The 22,134-nt window shown below is 44.3% G+C and overlaps 1 protein-coding gene across 1 annotated transcript; it reads left to right on the forward strand.

Annotated features, from left to right (window-relative positions):
* Nucleotides 1–51: 51 nt before the first annotated feature.
* Nucleotides 52–20,800, forward strand: EXOSC5 (exosome component 5). The gene is made up of 6 exons (XM_075186910.1): nucleotides 52–201; nucleotides 8,370–8,483; nucleotides 8,839–8,960; nucleotides 11,082–11,222; nucleotides 11,606–11,695; nucleotides 19,952–20,800. The coding sequence occupies exons 1-6, from the start codon at nucleotides 120–122 to the stop codon at nucleotides 20,042–20,044; spliced, it is 642 nt and encodes a 213-aa protein (XP_075043011.1). The 5' UTR covers nucleotides 52–119; the 3' UTR covers nucleotides 20,045–20,800.
* Nucleotides 20,801–22,134: the final 1,334 nt, after the last annotated feature.

Genomic DNA, 22,134 nt, shown 5'->3' on the forward strand with positions numbered 1-22,134 from the left:
CGTCCCTCCTGCCAAGCACAGGGCGCCCCGGGGCCTCCCGTGCAGGATACTCTCCGGCACTGCGGGGGGGCAGCCCGGCTAGGACCCCTGAGCAGGAAGCGCTCAGCACGTGTAGGAGGATGGAGGAGACCGGGCTGAGGGAGATCGGGTGTGAGCAGAGCACCCTGAGCCGGCCGGATGGCTCCGCCAAGTTCGTGCATGGTAAAGAGCTAATACCAGTTATAGCATGAGGGGCTAATACCAGTTATAGTACTAGTTATAGCATGATGGCCGCCCTGTGGGGGTAAAGGCAGCTAGTCACACACTCAGTGGCCGTGGGCAAATACCCCCCAGGTCGGGTCCATCATCTTCATGATCATTTATCTATATAGCGCCAGCATATTGTGTAGCACTTTACTACTGGGAACAAACACAGTAATAGAACAATACTGGGTAATACAGACAGACTGAGGAGTAAGAGGGCCCTGCAGGAAAGCTTACAATCTATGGGACCATAATGGGCTACATCCTCATCATTTATTTATATAGCGCCACTAATTCCGCAGCGCTGTACAGAGAACTCGCTCACATCAGTCCCTGCCCCATTGGGGCTTACAGTCTAAATTCCCTAACACACACACACACCAATTTGTTAGCAGCCAATTAATCTATCAGTATGTTTTTGGTGTGTGGGAGGAAACCAGAACACCCGGAGGAAACCCACGCAAACACGGGGAGAACATACAAACTTCTCACAGATAAAGCCATGGTCGGGAATTGAACTCATGACTCCAGTGCTGTATGGCAGAAGTGCTAACCACTTAGCCACCATTAGTAAAATGTTCTTACTAGGCTGCTGAGTATCGTCCCTGGACTACAATTTCCCAACTAGTAGGAAATAAAACACTAGCTAAAGCTAGGTACACACTACAGAATTTTCCCCCAACTTTTTATGCCGATCAATGTTCCGATCGCTCGGTCCATGGACTGCATACACACTAGCCTTGTTTAGGACGATAAAGGGAAGAGCGGACGTCCCTTTAGCCACTTTTTACAGCCATGTTGTCGTGAGCAACGACTGTAATTTCGTAGTCACTGTTGTGGATCGGTCGGAAGTTTATACACACTACACAACGGAAACGAGATTGGAACGAAAATATTAAACGGTACGACCAACCAAATGAGGTGAGAATCGTCTATTTGGGCAGACTTTTGACCATCGTGTCACTGCACACACTGACCCGACTTTTGAACGAGGGGTCGTATGTCGGCTGATTTAGCCGATTATTGGACGAAAACCGTGTAGCGTGTACCTAGCTTAAGAGGGCCCTGCAGGCAAGTTTACAATCTATGGGACCATAATGGGCTACCTTGGGCTGGGTCACCGGGCTACCTGTTTTTCTAATGTTCTTACTAGGCTGCTGAGCTGAGTCTCATCCCTGGACTACAATTTCCCAACTAGTAGGAAATAAAACACTGTCTAAGGATAACTCCAAATGATCTTTCTGCCCCAGTTACCAACCAGCATTTGTTGATGTCAGATCTCCCATCAGCTGGACATAGGATCACTTCTGTTGATTTTGGGGATTACATTGGTAATAGTAGCTCCCTAAGACATAAGAAAGTGGAGGGGGATTTCGGTTGCCCACAATCCACCATCTACGCTAAGTTAAAGTATTAAGAAAAACTTTCATATCCAGTCGTACGCAGGAATTTGCATTGTTTTTTGTCAACTATCCTGTGCTTGCCCCTGTCAAATGTTCTGGAACCCCTATCTGGATAGTGTTAGTATTGGGAAATAGTGATACATGCCATTGTATTTTTTCACTTGTTTTATTGGAGAATAGTGGTGCAGGGTGTAATTGTATATGTGTATTTTTGTTAATATAGTTTTGAATTATGTTTTATTTGGTTGATTTAAAAAAATAATTTAAAAAATGTGTAGTCACACACAAAGGCCCCATAGCCACAGATGCATTTTACTAATATATTTAACACAAATCCTTGACATTATTTTAATTTGGGGTGTTTTTCAAAACACATTTTTCTTTATTTTTATGTGTGGTTAACACACTGGGAAACTTACAGGGACCGCTAAATACTAGTCAAAAACGCATATCAATAGCGTTTGTGTTTTGTTTTTTTATTAGCATTTTCAAATAGAACAAAAATGCCAGTGGGTATGTGGCCTTGTAACATTCATGCAGTGTAGAATCTCATCGCTGATCATTGATTACGTTGAAAATAAAGATTAATCATCAATAGTTAGATTTGTGTATCATATCCGCTCCTTAAGAGACGTGGCAGTTATTGGCTGGGGACATTTTTGCAGAGTAGGTGCTGGTTAGAAGTATCACTGACAAATCTGCACCGGCAAAGTTTCGAACAGTCACACTTTGACATGAAATCTTTCTTTCATCTGTGAAAGACTTCATTCTGGTTTTCTTTATTTATGTCCATGGTAACCAAGATTTGGCCAGACCTGACTCACAGGCAAATACATAGTCACTGGTAAAAACATTTTATCTCAGTGGCTTCCAATTTTTGTAGTCATATGACATATCTATGTACATGAATGCCACAAGATTAATTCTTTTTTGATTTGTTAAAAAAGTCAATGTTTAAATTTGGTTGTCAATACATAATTCTGAATACATGTTGAAAACCACATTAAATTGCAGCTACTTTTTGTAACTTAATAACCAAACCATAGTTTGGATATAATGTCCATTGTATATGCTCAACATATTAAGTGTTACACCTGAATTATTGTGACACAACCAGTCTGACATTAATCACTTTGTGTCTGATTCATTAAGGTGAGCAAAGCGGCAAAAAAAAAAAAGAGTAACTTTGCACCTTGGCAAAACCATGTTGCATTGGAGGGGGAGATAAATTTAAAATGCAGGGACAAATTTATAGTCGGGGTTCGGCATTTCCTAGAACAACTTTAAATTTCAGTGAGAGCATAAAGCTATCATGTATTTGTGCGCTACTTGGAAAAGCATCCAGTATTTTCCTTATGTGCAAAATAATGAACTAATTTGCACCCCTTGTATTGTAACATGGTTTTGTCCAGGAGCAACTCTTTATTTGCAGATTGCACTAGAGCAGGCCCAGACAACCCGTGACTCTCCAGGTGTTGTGAAACTACAAGCCCCAGCATGCTTTACCAGCTCACAGGTTGTCCACGCCTACATTAGAGTCCTAAAGTAAAATAGACACAGGAGAGTATTCTAGTAATAAACATGGAGTTTAGTGCATTTAGCAGCATAAATGATTCCAGCACCATGGACAGCAGAGAATATTAATTTACATTCTCCTCCGTGTTCTTCGTGGTGTTGGAATAATTTATGCCGCCGATTACCTGTGAGTTGGGTCTGGACGAATCATGGTTGTCATGGACACTAAGAAATGTGACCTGGTGACCAGATTTAGTCCTCCTGTTTCCCTACACCCCTAGGCAGGCTCTAGAAGTCAGCCCCATCCTTACCTCTGTGTCTGTAAATGCTGCTTGCCTATTATAATGAGTCTGCCATTCACTACTTACTGACAGAAGATTTTGCATTGTGAAATGCTCTGACAGCGACCGTTCATTTACTCTTCTCAGCTATTACAACCACATAGAGCTGCCTGCTTTTAAATGTATGTCATATGGGATACAAGCAATGTAGATAATGAACATTACCTAAGTACCATCGTAATACAAATCTAATAAAATTTTAAATGTAAGCAGCAAACCACATTTAATATATTTTGAATATATTTTTTCCAACTCTTGCCCTGGAAACGTTCTGACAAACCCCTTGCTGAAGGGCTACATGTGGCTGGCGCTTCTGTCTAGAAGGGATAGTACACATATAGTTCTAAATATTTCTTCCTGGCCGTGTTCATATTGTTTTTGTTAGATAGTCTTACGGTGTGTTTTAGGCTATTTTTTTTAGCCCTCCTGACAGAGGCTACGTTTCAAGTGCAGCGTTTTGGCTGGTTTCTGTTTTCCTGGCAACTTTCTGAAAAGTCCACTTGCTCTGATAAGTGCAGAGCTTATAGCTATGCTACCATCTAGGTGGCTGAATATTTAAGATTGACACTTTAAAAGGGTGGGGGAGGATGACCAATCAAAGGCTGTCGACTCCTTGATTGTGAGGCTTCTGATTGGTCCTCCTGCTCAGACATTCACAGCATCACCTAGCCCTGGTTTTTGACTGTAAAATGCATCACAGCGTCTCAGGAAAAATATCTGCATGTGGCAGCAGCACCTGGGACAGCAATTCTGCCCTATGTAGGGTGATATATATTTTTGCCCTACCTTTTTTTCACATAATGGGGCAAATTCAACTTAACGTGGTCTGCGCATGTTTACATTCCCATATATTTTATGTATTTTGCAGTCAGTATGTGTTCCCTATTTGATAATGCTACGCTGTGTAACATGTGCTATATATACACTTACGTAACATTTGTTCAAGGTTGAATACTGCTGTACAAGATATAATCTCGTTTCTCATTAAGTATTCCTGATTTAGGAGCTAAATGAGCAACTGTCAAACACTGAGGTCCATTGGCAACATGAAAAGCAGTTTGGTGCTCAATGATCAGGCACTGATTGGGGCCATTGTAGAAGGTGCTGGAGACAGGAGAGAGCAGGATCCTGAGCAGGCACTGATTGGGGCCATTGTAGAAGGTGCTGGAGACATGAGAGAGCAGGATCCTGAGCAGGCACTGATTGGGGCTAGTGTAGAAGAGGGTGGAGACATGAGAGAGCAGGATCCTGAGCAGGCACTGATTGGGGCCAGTGTAGAAGGTGCTGGAGACATGAGAGAGCAGGATCCTGAGCAGGCACTGATTGGGGCCAGTGTAGAAGGTGCTGGAGACATGAGAGAGCAGGATCCTGAGCAGGCACTGATTGGGGCCAGTGTAGAAGATGGTGGAGATATGAGAGCGGGATACTGAGCAGGCACTGATTGGGGCCATTGTAGAAGGTGCTGGAGACAGGAGAGAGCAGGATCCTGAGCAGGCACTGATTGGGGCCAGTGTAGAAGAGGGTGGAGACATGAGAGAGCAGGATTCTGAACAGGCACTGATTGGGGCCAGTGTAGAAGGGGGTGGAGACAGGAGAGAGCAGGATCCTGAGCAGGCACTGATTGGGGCCAGTGTAGAAGATGGTGGAGATATGAGAGCGGGATACTGAGCAGGCACTGATTGGGGACAGTGTAGAAGGGGGTGAAGACATGAAATACATTGACCCTGATCAGGCATTGATTGGGGACAGTGCAGAAGGGGGGTGAGACATGAGAGCAGGATCCTGAGCAGGCACTGATTGGGTAAGGTGTAGAAGGCGGTGGAGACAGGAGAGAGCAGGATCCTGAGCAGGCACTGATTGGGAGCAGTGTAGAAGGGGGTGGAGACATGAGAGAGCAGGATACGGAGCAGGCACTGATTGGGGCCAGTGTAGAAGATGGTGGAGATATGAGAGCGGGATACTGAGCAGGCACTGATTGGGTAAGGTGTAGAAGGGGGTGGAGAAATGAGCAAGTTGGACAGATAGGGTAATCTGGTGCCCAGACCATGAATCATGGGTACTTGACATATATTGGATCAGCTGTTGGGAAGGACCCAGCAGTTTTGATACATATTGGTACCAATGAGAACGTTAGAGGTAGACGGATGGTCCTCAAAAACAACTTCAGGAAACTATGTTCTAAATTTAAAACAAGAGCCTCCAAGGTCATCGTTTCTGAAGTACTACGTCTGCCATGTGCTACACCTGGAAGACAGCGGGCGCTTAGGGATATAAATAAGTGTCTATGTTTACAGGTTCTACAGTAGGGACAAGTGACACCCCAATGGGTACAGTGCAGCTATGCTGGAGGAGTTATTACACTAGGAACTAATAGGCAGACAATATGTAAGTGTAGACAGGGAGCGAGGCTTGGTCAAGGGAAGTGGAGAAGAGTTGGGGTACGGATTAGAAGAGACGATAAGGAGGTGCGTAAACTTAAAAGTGACAGGAACAAATCCAATGTATGTTAGTAAATGCTGGGAGTTTACCAAATGAAACTGGTGAATTAGAATTAATGAAGTTTGAGGAATGCTGATGTAAAGACTGGATGAGAATTCAGCTGGGAAGTGAATTTAAAAGAATAGGACAGATTCAAAAGTTTGAAGGGTTCCTCTATATATGTAGACATAGTTTAAGACCTGCTAAGCAGGACCAAATCTGTGAAGATTATGACCGAGTATATCTTAGTAGATATACTCGAAGAAAGACACCCTAAAATAACTGAATGGAGTTTGTTATAAGCTAGGAGAAGAAGCAGTTCCACTTTGCCTGTTTAAATTGAATGGCTAAGTGGTTAGCACTTCTGCCTCACAGCACTGGGGTCATGAGTTCAATTCCCGACCATGGCCTTGTCTGTGTGGAGTTTGTATGTTCTCCCCGTGTTTGCGTGGGTTTCCTCTGGGTGCTCCAGTTTCGTCCCACACTCCAAAAACATACTAGTAGGTTAATTGTATGTGTGTATGTTAGGAAATTTATACTGTAAGCTCCAATGGGGCAGGGACTGATGTGAATGAGTTTTCTGTACAGCGCTGCAGAATTAGTGGCGCTATATAAATAAATGGTGATGATAGACACCAAAGAAAAAATCGGTTACTTTTAACTATTTAAACTAGGACACTGAAATTAGTGGTCCTGGCAAAAGGAAGCCCTTTTTATCTACTTTAAAAGATAACTACCTACCTGTTGGAAGTGGTTGAAGAATCGGCTAGAGGGTGAGCTCTGCTGGACTTAGACATATTGTCTGTTTTGTTAGATGGTACCGACAGGAAATAGTGATCACAGCGTTTGACTTGATTTTCACTATAACATTTTGTAAGGAAGCTACAAAAACAATGAACTTTAGACGGTCAGAGTTTAATCAGCTCCGAGAATCATTGTAGACGTGTACTCTGGAATAAAAACAAGGAGACCACGGAAATCTGATTCACAGTGATGGAACCTGAAGAACAGATTGCTTAAGATAACAAGTCCGTTCCCTAAACTTTTTTCACGTAAATTAACGGCAAGAAAAATAAAGCTGATTATATCGGAACACCAGTAATAATAATAATAATAAGTTTAGGCAACTTAGAGGTGAGCTGAAAATAGATCAAAGGTCAATGGAAAGGGGACCTCATTTGTGAATGGCTTCACCATCAGCATAGGGTTCTTTACTGTAAGGGTGGTAAGATTCCTTACCATACGAGGTGTTGACATATTCACTAACATAATTTAATAGTAGATTGGGAGTCTCTCTATAGATATAATTAGTAGATGGAATTATGGGGGTGATTAGGCCAAAACTGGTTCAGATTAAGCCCCAGGATCAAAGAATAATTATTATTATTGTTGTTGATTTCTACAGCACCACAGTGCTCTGCAGCATTGGACAGCGGGGAAAACAGGACATACATAAAACCGGAACATTCATGGTAAACAAAAATATATCCGGACATGAAAACAAAGGATAGGGCGGGAGAGCTTACATTCTAATTGGAGGGGGCACAACTGAAACGAGGAATGAGTGTGGCTCAGAGTGGGGATTGTGAGTGTGATGTAGTATAGTTGGGAGTAAGTAAAGTGCTATTAAAGATTGAGTAAAGTCTGATTTGGGCATGATAGGGAATTACATAATTGGGTTACGGCACGGGGAAAGTCATATAGACGGGAGTGAGAGGTGGTTGTCAGATACGATCCGCAGGTCAGAGGTAGATCTAAAAGGGTGAGAGGGGGAGTATTTTGAGATAAGATTTAAGATGTATGAAGGGGCGGTGTTGAGAGCTTTGTAGGTAAACGTTGAGTAATTTTGAATTGGATCCTGGAAGACACAGGGAGCTAGCGTAGGGATTTGCAGAGCGGTGCAGCAGCAAGAGAGGAAGATCGGATTGAAGCGGGAATAAATGGGTGAGGGGAATACCAGAGAGGAGGAGATTGCAGGAGATGAGAACATGGATTAGAATAGTGGGTAATAACGGTGGATTCTAGCAATGTTTCTAGGGTAGAGGTGCCAGGTCACCAAGGCAGCGGGCTTGGAAGGCTGAAAAAATGGTGGTGGTATTATTGACGATGAGAGATATTTGAGGGATGGGGGGGGGGGGGTCTCGGGAATGAATTTTGTTTTCTCCATACAAAGCTAGCTTGGCATTTGTTTAACATGTTTAACAGTGGGGTTTATTTTTCCTTCCTCTGAATTAACAGAATTAGAATTTGGCAAAGTTTCAGCTTGATGGACTTGTGTCTTTTTTTCATCCTTGCTATCTGTCAAACTATTTTGAAGTCACTTATTATATTGAAACTTGAATACAGAGATAACTTCATTTCAAGACTGTACTTTTTACTGTTGCTGCAGGGGACACGTCAGTCCTGGCTGGGGTCTATGGCCCGGCAGAGATTAAAGTCAGCAGAGAGATATATGACAAGTCCACGATTGAGGTGATTCTCCGGCCAAAGGTGGGCTTAGCAGGTGAGTAGTCATCACAGCACAGAGGGGTTGGTCCAGTCCCTTTAAACTGCATATTTTTGAATTGTCTTTTAAGCTTCATGTATTTTGGTCTTTTTTTTTTTCTGTTTGTGGGTGATCAGTTGTTTCCTCTAAGCGGAGTTATTTGGAAACATCCATTGTGCAGAATCTGGCTTAACAGCAGTGTTAGTGACTGTGCCCTCTAATGTTCTGTGCAAACGGGGATATTTGCATAAATCTCTTCTTTAACTGTAATGAAGAACCGCTTGACTCGCCTCGTTAGTAACAAATATTGTCACATTCTATGTTCATCTGTCAATTTCTCTTACTGACCATTTTCACACTCTTTCCCGATCAGCCATACAAGAAAAGAACCAGGAGCAATTGATTCGGGAGACATGCGAGTCTGCGATCTTGGGTACCCTGCACCCTCGAACGTCAATCACCATCGTGCTGCAGGTCATTAATGATGGGGGTTCTGTATCCTTTATCCACAGTCTCCTTCTCTCCAGTGTTATTCCTGTGTGTGGCCACTGGAGGGCATGAGTTCTTTACACAAAATTCCTATGCAGAGTTTCTCCGAACCATTTAATTGCTCACCATTGTGTCTCCCAACCTTATCCACACAATGTTTTATTCCTTTTTATGTTTTCCGCTGCACTGTCTACTTCCTGCTGCCAGTTACTCTTCTGTTCCTCATTATTTTTTAGCATTGAATGATATAATACTGTGCTGAGCCATTCAATTTTATACCAATGTTGTCTTATACTGAGAACAGGGGTACAGAGAGCAGCTTAACATTGCTGATATCTAACTTTCTAGGTACATTATGTATACTTCAATATGTGTATTCCTTGCTTTACTTCATTAATGCTGACCGTGTATTTTCTGTTATCAACTATCCATTGTACTCATATGATTGGAATACCCCTGCAGAGCCTTTCTGTATTATCATCATCACCATTTATTTATATAGCTCCACTAATTCCGCAGCGCTGTGCAGAGAACTCTCACATCAGTCCCTGCCCCATTGGGGTTTACAGTCTAAATTCCCTAACACACACACACACACACGTCAATTTGTTAGCAGCCAATTAACTTACCAGTATGTTTTTGGAGTGTGGGAGGAAACCAGAGCACCCGGAGGAAACCCACACAAACACGGAGAGAACATACAAACTCCACACAGATAAGGCCATGGTCGGGAATCGAACTCATGACCCCAGTGCTGTAAGGCAGAAGTGCTATAATGATGTCACTGACTGGGTTAAATCTGCATTTCTGCTCAGTTCATTGTATTTTTGCATGAACCAGTGTCTCAGAAACAAATGTACTAAGCAGAACTCTATTCATGGAAGTGAATGCAGGCCATATGAACACATGAACAAGGCATAGGCCTATGCATGCTCCGTTCAAAGGTTGGGACACAAAGATACTACTGAATTGCTAGAGGAATACAATAGAGATTGACACTGTAGCGCAACGTGATTTAAAATAAATTATAAAAGATGGAGATAAGGGTTATAACTTACAACTGTTTAATAGACTGCACAGACCTCTGTCAGATCAGCAACGCTCCTCATCTCCCTAATAAACCCTTGTTGTGTATCCTGGTTACACAGCATATTAGTCTGCCCAGAATGTGATCAGCCTGGAAGATGTATCCGAGGTCTCCAGAAATGTGCTCATAAGATATAGATAGGATCTGTTACCTTGTAATTAGCAAGTTAATTAGCAAGCTAATTATAGCTACACAGGTAACTTTTCAAATTAGAATGTTACGTACTCCTGAACAGGAGCAGCTGGATAACAGGCTTAAGATAAGCGGATACTTGTCTGAGTTCTCATTTTCTTTATTATTTGTCTGGATGTCGGCCTGTCTATTTCCTGCTGTTCCTAAATCTCCCATAACTATGAAAGTATCAATGTGAAGGATGCACATCAGCTAAACAAGCAGATTCCTTTACTGTCTGGCTAATTCATTCAGCATTCTGATTACTATTGGTTGTTGTCTTTAGTAATGAGCTCCACTGAGTCTGTTGGGTTAGAGAGGTCGGTCTCTAAAGTCTACATAGCTCCCCTGACCCATATCGGAGACCCTAGGGATAGTGGGATTTCTATTCCCATACTTCTCCCTGGTAACAGGATTCTATTTTAAAAATGAACGTAAGAAGCCTCTATTCATATGTGGTAAAGTGATAAATGATGGATACAGTCTTGATACATTTGCACAATCTCAGCCTTTGCAGACTGTCTGCCATAATGAAACGGGGGAAGTGGGTGTAACTGTGCTTTTTAATCTGAGTGTTCCAAAGTGTGTTCTCAGTTGTAGGAGAAATGCATTTAACTAATTGTCACTTTCTCTCTTTTTATTGCTGCTAATAAGGCCATATTCTCTTTTATCCAAGTCCGAGGCAGACAATGTGAGTCTGTCCATTGTAGAAGTATGGCAAAGGGCAGTGAGCAACTTCTAAATGATTTAGCCCTACTTTCACCTTGTGCAAGTCATATAGGGAAATGTTTTATTAAATGTTTTTATTTCATTTAATCCAGTCTCTCTGGTTATTTGTGGTTAACCTTAACAGCCCCCCCTCCCCCCAGTTACTTGCCTGCTGCCTGAACGCGGCCTGTATGGGGCTGATGGATGCTGGGCTGCCTATGCGCTCTATGTTCTGTGGCGTCACCTGTGTCCTGGACACGGATGATCAGTTAATCCTCGATCCCAACACCAAACAACAAAAGGTCAGTCATTAAATAGTGATAACTTCACTCCTTTTAAGTTTTACACTTGGAAATGGGTGGGCTTGGCTGGTGCACTAGGCCTGGATGGGGAATATCAGTCATTTTGGGGATCATGTTTGAGAGTCAGACTCTGTATTGCCCTTGGGTCGTATATGATCACTATCCGGGTAGCTTGTATCCCAAGAGGATCATATCATATAGCTTAGAGGCACAATTTCATCATCCACTTAATCAATCCATTGATCATAGCAACCAGTGATCCTTATTCATTAACATTAAAGCCACAGTTATAGACCACTGAATGTACTGCTGGGACTGTACCGAATATCCATGGCTTCAGTGAAAGACCTCACAGGGCTAATTATGTTACGTTGTGTTACCAGGAGAGCCGTGCGGTGTTGACATTTGCAATAGAGAGTACAGAAAAGAAAGTATTAATGGTTTCAACTAGAGGCGTTTATTCATCTGCAGAGGTAAGTTTCTGTTGTGTGTACTTATGTCTTTCTGCTAATACACAGACATCAGGACCAGACCTCTCGTCTCCTCCTAATACACAGGACACACACCTCTCACCTCCTCCTAATACACAGACATCAGGACCAGACCTATCACCTCCTCCTAATACACAGACATCAGGATACAGAGCACTCACCTCCTCCTAATACACAGACATCAGGATACAGACCACTCACCTCCTAATAGAGGGACGTCAGGACACAGACCTCTCACCTCCTCCTAATACACAGGACACACACCTCTCACCTCCTCCTAATACACAGACATCAGGACCAGACCTATCACCTCCTCCTAATACACAGACATCAGGATACAGAGCACTCACCTCCTCCTAATACACAGACATCAGGATACAGACCACTCACCTCCTAATAGAGGGACGTCAGGACACAGACCTCTCACCTCCTCCTAATACACAGGACACAGACCTCTCACCTCCTCCTAATACACAGGACACAGACCTCTCACCTCCTCCTAATACACAGACATCAGGACCAGACCTCTCACCACCTCCTAATACACAGGACACAGACCTCTCACCTCCTCCTAATACACAGACATCAGGACACGGACCTCTCACCTTCTCCTAATACACAGACATCAGGACATAGACCTCTCACCTTCTCCTAATACACAGACATCAGGACATAGACCTTTCACCTCCTCCTAATACACAGACATCAGGACATAGACCTCTCATCTCCTCCTAATACACAGACATCAGGACATAGACCTCTCACCTCCTCCTAATACACAGACATCAGGACATAGACCTTTCACCTCCTCCTAATACACAGACATCAGGACATAGACCTCTCACCTCCTCCTAATACACAGACATCAGGACATAGACCTTTCACCTCCTCCTAATACACAGACATCAGGACACGGACCTCTCACCTCCTCCTAATACAACAATATTAGACAGACTGGTCATTTAAATAAATCTACTAAGCCTAGGGGCACGGCTGCATATCTGGGATATATGTTTCAAAAAATAATATACAATTTTACCTCCCAGAATTACAGCTGGATAAAAAGCGATAGGATTACAGTAACTTTACCCACTATTGTAGAGGAGTCGCTGGCGGTGTATGACACATTTACTAATGACCAGTAACCCCTAACCACCAGACATTCACATTAAATCATTGAGCTAGACAAATCAAGTTCATTGCAGATTGCTGGCTATCGGTAACTGCTCTTTTGCCTGATATTAGTGAATTTTACATTTGTACTGATATCTATTTCATATCGGCCCTAGATTTGTGGAAGGCCACCTTAATGCCTGGCCCTGAGTGATAGCATTGTGAGGACAGCCGTATGTCCTTTATTTCATCACCGCATACATCTTTTCTGTTGTACATTATGCATTATCTTTAATTACAGGAAGTATGAATGTAGTTTATACTTTTGTGTAGCTGATGGATGGCTGACTTAGTGGTCATGGAACTCTGTAGTGATAGGGAGCTGGCAAACAAGTCACCTCTGGGTTTATATATTTATTATACTGTATACATAGATTATACATAGGCGCTATGCCTATATCTACACTCGCTGGCCACTTTGCTAGGTGTCCCTATTAGCTATTGCAAATATCTAATCAGCCAATCACGTGGCAGCAACTCATTGCATGAAAGCATGCAGACGTGGTCAAGAGGTTCAGTTGTTGTTTAGACCAAACACCAGCATGGGGTAGAAACGTGATCTAAGTGACTTTGACCGTAGGTATCAGATAAGAGGGTTTGAGTAAAAACTGATGATCTCCTACGATTTTCTTGCACAGCAGTCTCTAGAGTTTACAGAGAATGGTGCGTAAAACTATCCAGTGAGCGGAGGTTCTGTGGGTGGAAACAGCTCGTTAATGAGAGAGGTCAGAGGACAATTACTAAACTGGTTCAAGATGGCAGTAATGCAAATAACCTTGTGTTACATCAGTGGTATGCAGACAAGCGTCTCTGATCACGCACCATTTCGAACCTTATAGTGGATGGGCTGCAGCAGCAGAAGACCACACAGGTTTTCACTCCTATCGGTTAAAATTAGGGAGCTGAAGTCACAGTGGGCACAGGCTCACCAACACTAGACACTTGAAGATTGGAAAAATGTTGGCTGATCTGACGAATATTGATTTCTGCTGCGACTTGCAGGTGGGCGGGTCAGAGTTTGGCGTAGAAACAACATGAATGTGTGGGACCATCCTGCCTTGTGCCAACAGTGCAGACATGTAGTGTAATGGTCCGGGGAATGGTTTATTTCTTAGGCCCCTTAATGCCAATTGAGCATTGTTTAAATGCCACAACCTACCTGAGTATCACTGCTGACTATGTGCATCCCTTTATGGCCACAATCTTCCCATCTACTTGCAGGATAGTGCACCTTGGTTACAAAGCTAATGGCATCTCAATCTGGTTCCAGGAACATGACAATGAGTTCAATGTACCCCAATGGCTTCTACAGTCACTAGATCTTAATCCAATAGATCACCTTTAGGATTGGGTGGATCGAAGATTCACAGCATCAGTGTGCAGGCAGCAACTGTGTGATGTTATCATGTCACAATGGACCAGAATCTCTAAGGAATGTATCCAGCACCTTGTTGTATCCATGTCACAAATAATTACTGCTGTTCTGGGGGCAAAGCTGGGTCCTACCCAGTACTAGAGAGGTGTACCTAATGTGCTTCAATGGAAACTTCTCTCAAGATGTAGGTGCCAACAGTATAATTCCAGGCACATCGGCTCACTGGCCAGCCCAGCATTGGAGAGTGTTATGCAGATGTCTGTATTATATACGTTGTAAATGATTGTCTTATGCTGATATCTAATATATATCATAGACTGTAGTTTTATGTTCATATCTATATAGAAGACATTGGAAACATATTATATACATTGGAGACTGTTGTCATATGCAGATATCTATATTATATACGCTGGAGACTTGTCGTATGCGGATATCTATACTATATGCGCTGGAGACTGTTGCTGTATGCAGATATCTATATTATATACGCTGGAGACTTGTCGTATGCGGATATCTATACTATATGTGCTGGAGACTTGTCGTATGCGGATATCTATACTATATGCGCTGGAGACTGTTGCTGTATGCAGATATCTATATTATATACGCTGGAGACTTGCTGTATGCAGATATCTATATTATATACGCTGGAGACTTGCTGTATGCAGATATCTATATTATATACGCTGGAGACTTGCTGTATGCAGATATCTATATTATATACGCTGGAGACTTGTCGTATGCGGATATCTATACTATATGTGCTGGAGACTTGTCGTATGCGGATATCTATACTATATGCGCTGTAGACTGTTGCTGTATGCAGATATCTATATTATATACGCTGGAGACTTGCTGTATGCAGATATCTATACTATATACGCTGGAGACTGTTGCTGCATTATGCTAATATCTCTCTTTGGACACTTGTGAGCTAGGACTAATGAACAATGCAGAGTCTGGCGCGGCCAGTGCCTGCGCGCGGTGGCTGTTGCAGAGTCTGGCGCGGGCCAGTGCCTGCGCGCGGTGGCTGTTGCAGAGTCTGGCGCGGGCCAGTGCCTGCGCGCGGTGGCTGTTGCAGAGTCTGGCGCGGGCCAGTGCCTGCGCGCGGTGGCTGTTGCAGAGTCTGGCGCGGGCCAGTGCCTGCGCGCGGTGGCTGTTGCAGAGTCTGGCGCGGGCCAGTGCCTGCGCGCGGTGGCTGTTGCAGAGTCTGGCGCGGGCCAGTGCCTGCGCGCGGTGGCTGTTGCAGAGTCTGGCGCGGGCCAGTGCCTGCGCGCGGTGGCTGTTGCAGAGTCTGGCGCGGGCCAGTGCCTGCGCGCGGTGGCTGTTGCAGAGTCTGGCGCGGGCCAGTGCCTGCGCGCGGTGGCTGTTGCAGAGTCTGGCGCGGGCCAGTGCCTGCGCGCGGTGGCTGTTGCAGAGTCTGGCGCGGGCCAGTGCCTGCGCGCGGTGGCTGTTGCAGAGTCTGGCGCGGGCCAGTGCCTGCGCGCGGTGGCTGTTGCAGAGTCTGGCGCGGGCCAGTGCCTGCGCGCGGTGGCTGTTGCAGAGCCTGGCGCGGCCAGTGCCTGCGCGCGGTGGCTGCAGATTCTGGCACGCTCCTTGGACTGTGTGGTTCGGGTGGTTTGGACTAAATATTGTGCTGCAAACATCTGCAGGACTGAACAGTGTAGGGTAAAAGAGCTGACACTTAAACACACAGAAGCCCATTGAAAATATTTTTTAAGCACAATTTTGGAATACTTTCCTGATGGCAAGTAATTTTTTTTACCAACAATTTATTCACGTTATTGTATTAGGTAGCATAAAGTGAAAATGGCAGAATGTAGAGGACAAATGGGGCCCGGCTTGCTAAATATGTGGTGCATGACAATGCATATGCCAAAAACCACCGATCTGGTTCATGCTGTGTGCAGCCGCTTCTGTAGGGTGTCGCAGTTTCCTCATCTCTTGTCGTCTTTTTCTCACAGACTAGCACAAAGTTGACACTATCATTTCTTTTAGACCATCAGTCAATTTTCTGATGGCTGGCAGACTAGTGTATGTAGAAGAGCATAATTGGCGACATTTGAAAATAATTTCCAGGGGGACACATTGCTGATGAGCTGAAGCATCAAAGCAAATTACTCGTGATACTACCTCGGCAGACCATGGAGCTTTACAATCCCCATCATGTCATGTTTACTGGATGCAGTTATTTTTCATTTTAAATACTCCTTCAATAAATAGATAACCTTACATGTATAAGACTAGGGGTATATTTACTGCGGGTTTGAAAAAGTGGAGATGTTGCCTATAGCAACTAATCAGATTCTAGCTGTCATTTTGTAGAATGCACTAAATATATGAAAGTTAGAATCTGATTGGTTGCTATAGGCAACATCTCCACTTTTTGAAACCTGCAGTTTAGTAAATATACTCCTAGATGGTAAGAATGACATTTAACATCCAGAAACATTTCCCAGGACAAATCTTTAACCCTGCGATGGTCACTGTAAATTAGTGACAGTTAGCATCTAGAGATAGAGGTAGGATTAAGCACTTGGGGTTATGAGCTGTAATTGAGGCAAAGACCTCAGTTATAAGAGCGGAGGAGCGGCCCGCTCCAGGCATAGGGTAGAAGAGCGTAGGAGGTGCCGCCCCTCGGGGCCTCTGGTAGAAGAGCGGAGGAGGTACGCCCACCTCCAGGCCTCGGGTAGAAGAATGAAGTAGGTGCAAAGAGCGGAGGTGCGGCCCACTCAGGGCGTTGGGTATAAGAGCGGAGGAGGTGCAGCCACCTCCTGGCGTCGGGTATAAGAGTGGAGGAGGTGCGGCCACCTCCTGGCGTCGGGTATAAGAGCGGAGGAGGTGCGGCCACCTCCTGGCGTCGGGTATAAGAGCGGAGGAGGTGCGGCCACCTCCTGGCGTCGGGTATAAGAGCGGAGGAGGTGCGGCCACCTCCTGGCGTCGGGTATAAGAGCGGAAGAGGTACGGCCACCTCCTGGCATCGGGTATAAGAGCGGAGGAGGTGCGGCCCCCTCCGGGCGTCGGGTATAAGAGCGGAGGAGGTGCGGCCCCCTCCGGGCGTCGGGTATAAGAGCGGCGATGGTGCGTCCCCCTCCGAGCCTCGGGTATAAGAGCGGAGGAGGTGCGGTCCCCTCCGGGCGTCGGGTATAAGAGCGGAGGAGGTGCGGCCCCCTCCGGGCGTCGGGTATAAGAGCGGAGGAGGTGCGGCCCCCTCCGGGCGTCGGGTATAAGAGCAGAGATGCTGACATATCTATGGCTGTACATCTGGAAGTCTCTCTGGAATGCAGCCAAAAGTTGGTTGCCGTTTTGAATTTGTTTTTTAATTAAAGTAATTTTATCAGAATCTGCTGCCAGGAAAGATGACATAAATACCACATGTCCTGTGCAAATCAACTGCATTTCTTCCCTAGACCATCTGACACTTCTGTGCCATGTTATATTTGATAAAAAGTTGATTTCTTTAAAGAATACAGAACACTAATAATGAATGGGAACCGATTACAGTTGGCCAATAACAAAGAACCGTGTGCCAATATGCTGGTATTTATTTCCAGGAAAGATGACAACCTCTGCACTGAACTAATTACAATTAATTCCCCATGCCTGCCAGGCAATAAGCCCCGCCAGGTGGCCAGCACATCACAATCCTCTCAGCGTTATTGACTGGACCATCTCTGACCATTTGTCATTTCCAGACTGCAAACAAAATCTGTAGCCCAGAATTCACATAACTGGTGTGCCAACCTCTCTCTCATCTGATCGGCTAACTGCGAAACCTCTGGCTATTATGTGCTCTGTGACCAGGTGTCTGAACAATGAGGCTGAAACAGCACTGCCTGCCCCCAGCTGGTTAACTGTTTGCAGACACTGCTAGAGCTGTGGTCGCCAGGCAACTAAAGTGTTTAAATAAAGAGTTTATAGGCTTAAGGTATGATGACGGTGCTTACTATGTACACTATTCCTGTAGTGACCTGCCCAGAACTGTCATCCGACCTCCATTCTGTCCTTGTGTTGTCTCTGCTATTCCTGTACTAACCGTACACAAGCTTGTCACTATGCCATCCTATCCTGTAGCTCTATTTACTATTCTATTCAGTGGGCAGCACGGTGGCGTAGTGGTTAGCACTTCTGCCTCACAGCGCTGGGGTCATGAGTTCAATTCCCGACCATGGCCTTATCTGTGTGGAGTTTGTATGTTCTCCCCATGCTTGCGTGGGTTTCCTCCGGGTGCTCCGGTTTCTTCCCACACTCCAAAAACATACTAGTAGGTTAAATGGTTGCTAACAAAATTGACCCTAGTCTCTCTCTGTCTGTGTGTGTATGTTAGGGAATTTAGACTGTAAGCTCCAATGGGGCAGGGACTGATGTGAGTGAGTTCTCTGTACAGCGCTGCGGAATCAGTGGCGCTATATAAATAAATGGTGATGATGATGATTCTTGTACTAACACTATACACACAATTGTGTCACTACACCCCCATCCTATCCTGCTGCTCTATTCAGTATTCCTGTACTAACACTATACACACAGCTGTGTCACTACACCCCCATCCTATCCTCCTCTATTCACTATTCCTGTGCTGACACTATACACACCACTGTGTCACTACACCTTCATCCTATCCTGCTCTATTCACTATTCCTGTACTGAGACTATACACACCGCTGTGTCACTACACCTCCATCCTATCCTGCTGCTCTATTCACTATTCCTGTACTGACATTATACACACCGCTGTTCACTACACCCCCATCCTATTCTACTGCTTTATTCACTAATACTGTACTGTCACTACACCGCAATCTTTTCCTGCAGCTCTATTCACTATTCCTGTCCTGACACTATACACACCACTATGTCACTACACCGCAATTGTTTCCTGCAGGTCTCCACTCTCCACTAATCCTGCAGAGATCCCACATCTGCCACTACCCCTCCATCCTACCATGTTGCTCTCTCTGCTATTCCTGTACTAACCCCTCACACCTCCGTCTTTTCTTGTAGCTCACTCTAGTTCCTATACTTACTCCACACACATCTGTCACTACATCTCCCTCCTGTCTTAATACTTGACTTGCAGCTGTGCTAGAAATTGTCTTTGCAGATATTGGGGTCCCAGTAGGCGTGCCATAAAGATAGAGCCATTAAGTTTGAGTAGTACATTCTTCTCCTTTGTCTTATATAGTCCCTGTACCGATTTCTCCCTGCTGTATTGTATCTCACACTCTGTCTGGTTACTAATAGAGTTTCCCCGGTGAATACTGATCATATTGACGTAACATTTCTGTCTGTGTCACCCTGCATCTGGAAGGACAGATTTCTAGTTAAATAGGTTTTTTTCTGTGCCACCCTGCAGTGGGAGGGGCATCCATTCTTAGTCTCTCCCATTGCCCTTCATCCTACTTGTTTATACAGATTCCTTGTCTGTTCTCTGTTAGCACAAATCAACCCCCAGGCAGTGTGAGTGAGAGACAATTTAATAAAATGATGTTAAGAGAATCATTAAAATTGAACAAATAGCTGCAGCTCCCTCTGGCAGTTCATAAAGTGAGCGGGTAGATAAGGGGAGGGGGGGGGGGGAGGTGGTGGGTGTGGGGAGCCTGGGGGTTTAATAAAGTGTGTTCTCCGTGTATATTGCAGTTAGCTGGCGCTCTCCCCCTCACTGCTCTCTCTCTCTCTCTCCTCAGCTCCAGCAGTGTGTAGCAGCCGCCCAGCTCTCAGCCCAAAAAATCTTCCACTTCTACAGGGACTCTGCCAAGAGGCGATATTCAAAGTCGTGACGAGGAACTGCACCCTCCATCTTTGTTCTTTCCAGAAGGCAACATTGTGCACAGTGATGGAGGATACAATGTCTTAAATATTCTGGTTTTATATACCCTAGAGGTCTACTGCCCTCCCCTCCTTTTCCGACTATTTGAATTTTTCTCATTAATGTCTACATTTTATTTTTCCCTCCTCCTTGTTTATTCTCCCGTTCATACCTGTCCATTTCCCTTCCTCTTACTGCAATAATTAAAGTGTAACCATCGCCTCATGGGAGCAGCCATTTTGTGTGCAGTGCAAATGTTCAGGGTAGCAGTGCGCTAGGGACTTGTGACATCACTAAGGCACCACTTGACTCTGTGATGTCACCGGCTGTTAGTGAATCCATAGGCTGCAGTCTCATGAATATTAAATCGGTCCACAAAATGGCTGCCTCCATTGTTGACCGGTACAGTTTAACCCTGTAACATATAGTAAATGAGGTATAACAACCGTTTACTTTTGTGGTAAATATCTGACTGTGCCTTCATGAGCAGTTTGCACGAGTCCATATTGATCATTGGGACTTTCCCAAGATCCTTAGTTGCAGCTCATGAAGAGTAAGACTTGTAACTCATTGTGCAGCCCGACCTTCAAAGGTCCTAGCAAAATGTACAATATGTTCAATAGTATGGGTCTGTAAATAATATTTTTGTGAACATGTATTAATCATAATGACAGTTTTCAGTCATTTTGAAGTTTGTGGACTATAATAAATTGTTTTAGTACAGCAATGTCGGTGTGTTTTAATATTAGAGTATATGTCCAATATATTTTTCTTCAAATGTTATTGTTCAGCAAATTTATATTTATTGGTGTAAATGGAAGTTCCAATGCTGCTCGCTGAGGTAACGCAAGTCTCAGTCATAGACTTCAAAGGAACAATGTGGCTAGATTAAGATGCAAGAAAGGTAGAAGGCAGCTTTATCAAGTAATTATATTGGAACAAAACATCACTCGGACACAGGAGACTCATTGCTTAATTCTGTAAAATCACGTAAGTGACATTTAAAGACAAAAAAAAGTGGTTCCTCTGATGTTGTATTGTATTAATAATAACTGCGGTGCCTTCATTCTCATTGTTAAACTGGCTACACACAGTGCAGTCGGTGGTTCAGACCTTCGGGTGAATGGATCACAGTGGGAATCTGGCTGCTGTGCCCTTCTACTTCCCAATCCCAACAGAGGTCACCAGCTGACAGGATTCTCCACTACACAAAGCAAATTCAAGCTTAACAGAGTTGGATTTTAAACTGGTAAGAGTGGGCTACAATCAGTGCAGTTGTCAGGCAATTTGGTAAAAAAGAAATAAGAACAAATGGTTCAATGAAATCTGTACATGTGTGGTTAGTTTTACTTGCACAGAGCATTGAGCATTGAGTACACGGCGTATCCATCCTGCAGAAGTGTGTTTGCATCACTTAAACCATCAGGTAATATTCTGTCTATAGAGGATGAAAGGATAAAACGGCTCCCAAGACTTGAAAGGGCCGAGAGAGAGTTACTGGCAGATCGTATCTATCTGTGGAGGCGATGTTAGAAATATTTATGCAGAATCTCTCGGGAGACCTCCGGGGTGAAGCATAGACAAGCTGATTGGGATAATCTGCCTGATTTAATCATCTCTCCTCTATTAGTGTACTGTCACTGCTATTGTGCAGGCAGCCTGCTGCTTGTGCACGCACAAAGCATCTCCCCGGCCACTCTATAGATCACTCTGCTTCCCCTGTCAAACCACTAATAACCTGTGATAAATTGTGTCCCCCTTCGTGGGCAGATAAAAGGCTGCGTGTTATCTGACCAGGCAACAATAAGGAGCCTCTGTTGTTCCTCTCCTGATCTGTGATGTCACCTCTGATATCCCTCTATGTTAATACAAAGCTGCTGAGGTTCACGGTCAGTCTGACGAGGGAGAAATCCTCCGCGCTGAAGACATAAAATGCAAATCGGGAATTGTTTATTACATATCATAACACCATAACAGATGCTGTCACCAGGAGGGAGGCAGCGAACACATTTCACTTCTGCAGCTTAGTCCTAATCATTTACTGAATTACTAAGCGCGAGA

The sequence above is a fragment of the Mixophyes fleayi genome, chromosome 9 (genome assembly GCF_038048845.1).
Source record: "Mixophyes fleayi isolate aMixFle1 chromosome 9, aMixFle1.hap1, whole genome shotgun sequence".
Lineage (NCBI taxonomy): Eukaryota > Metazoa > Chordata > Amphibia > Anura > Limnodynastidae > Mixophyes > Mixophyes fleayi.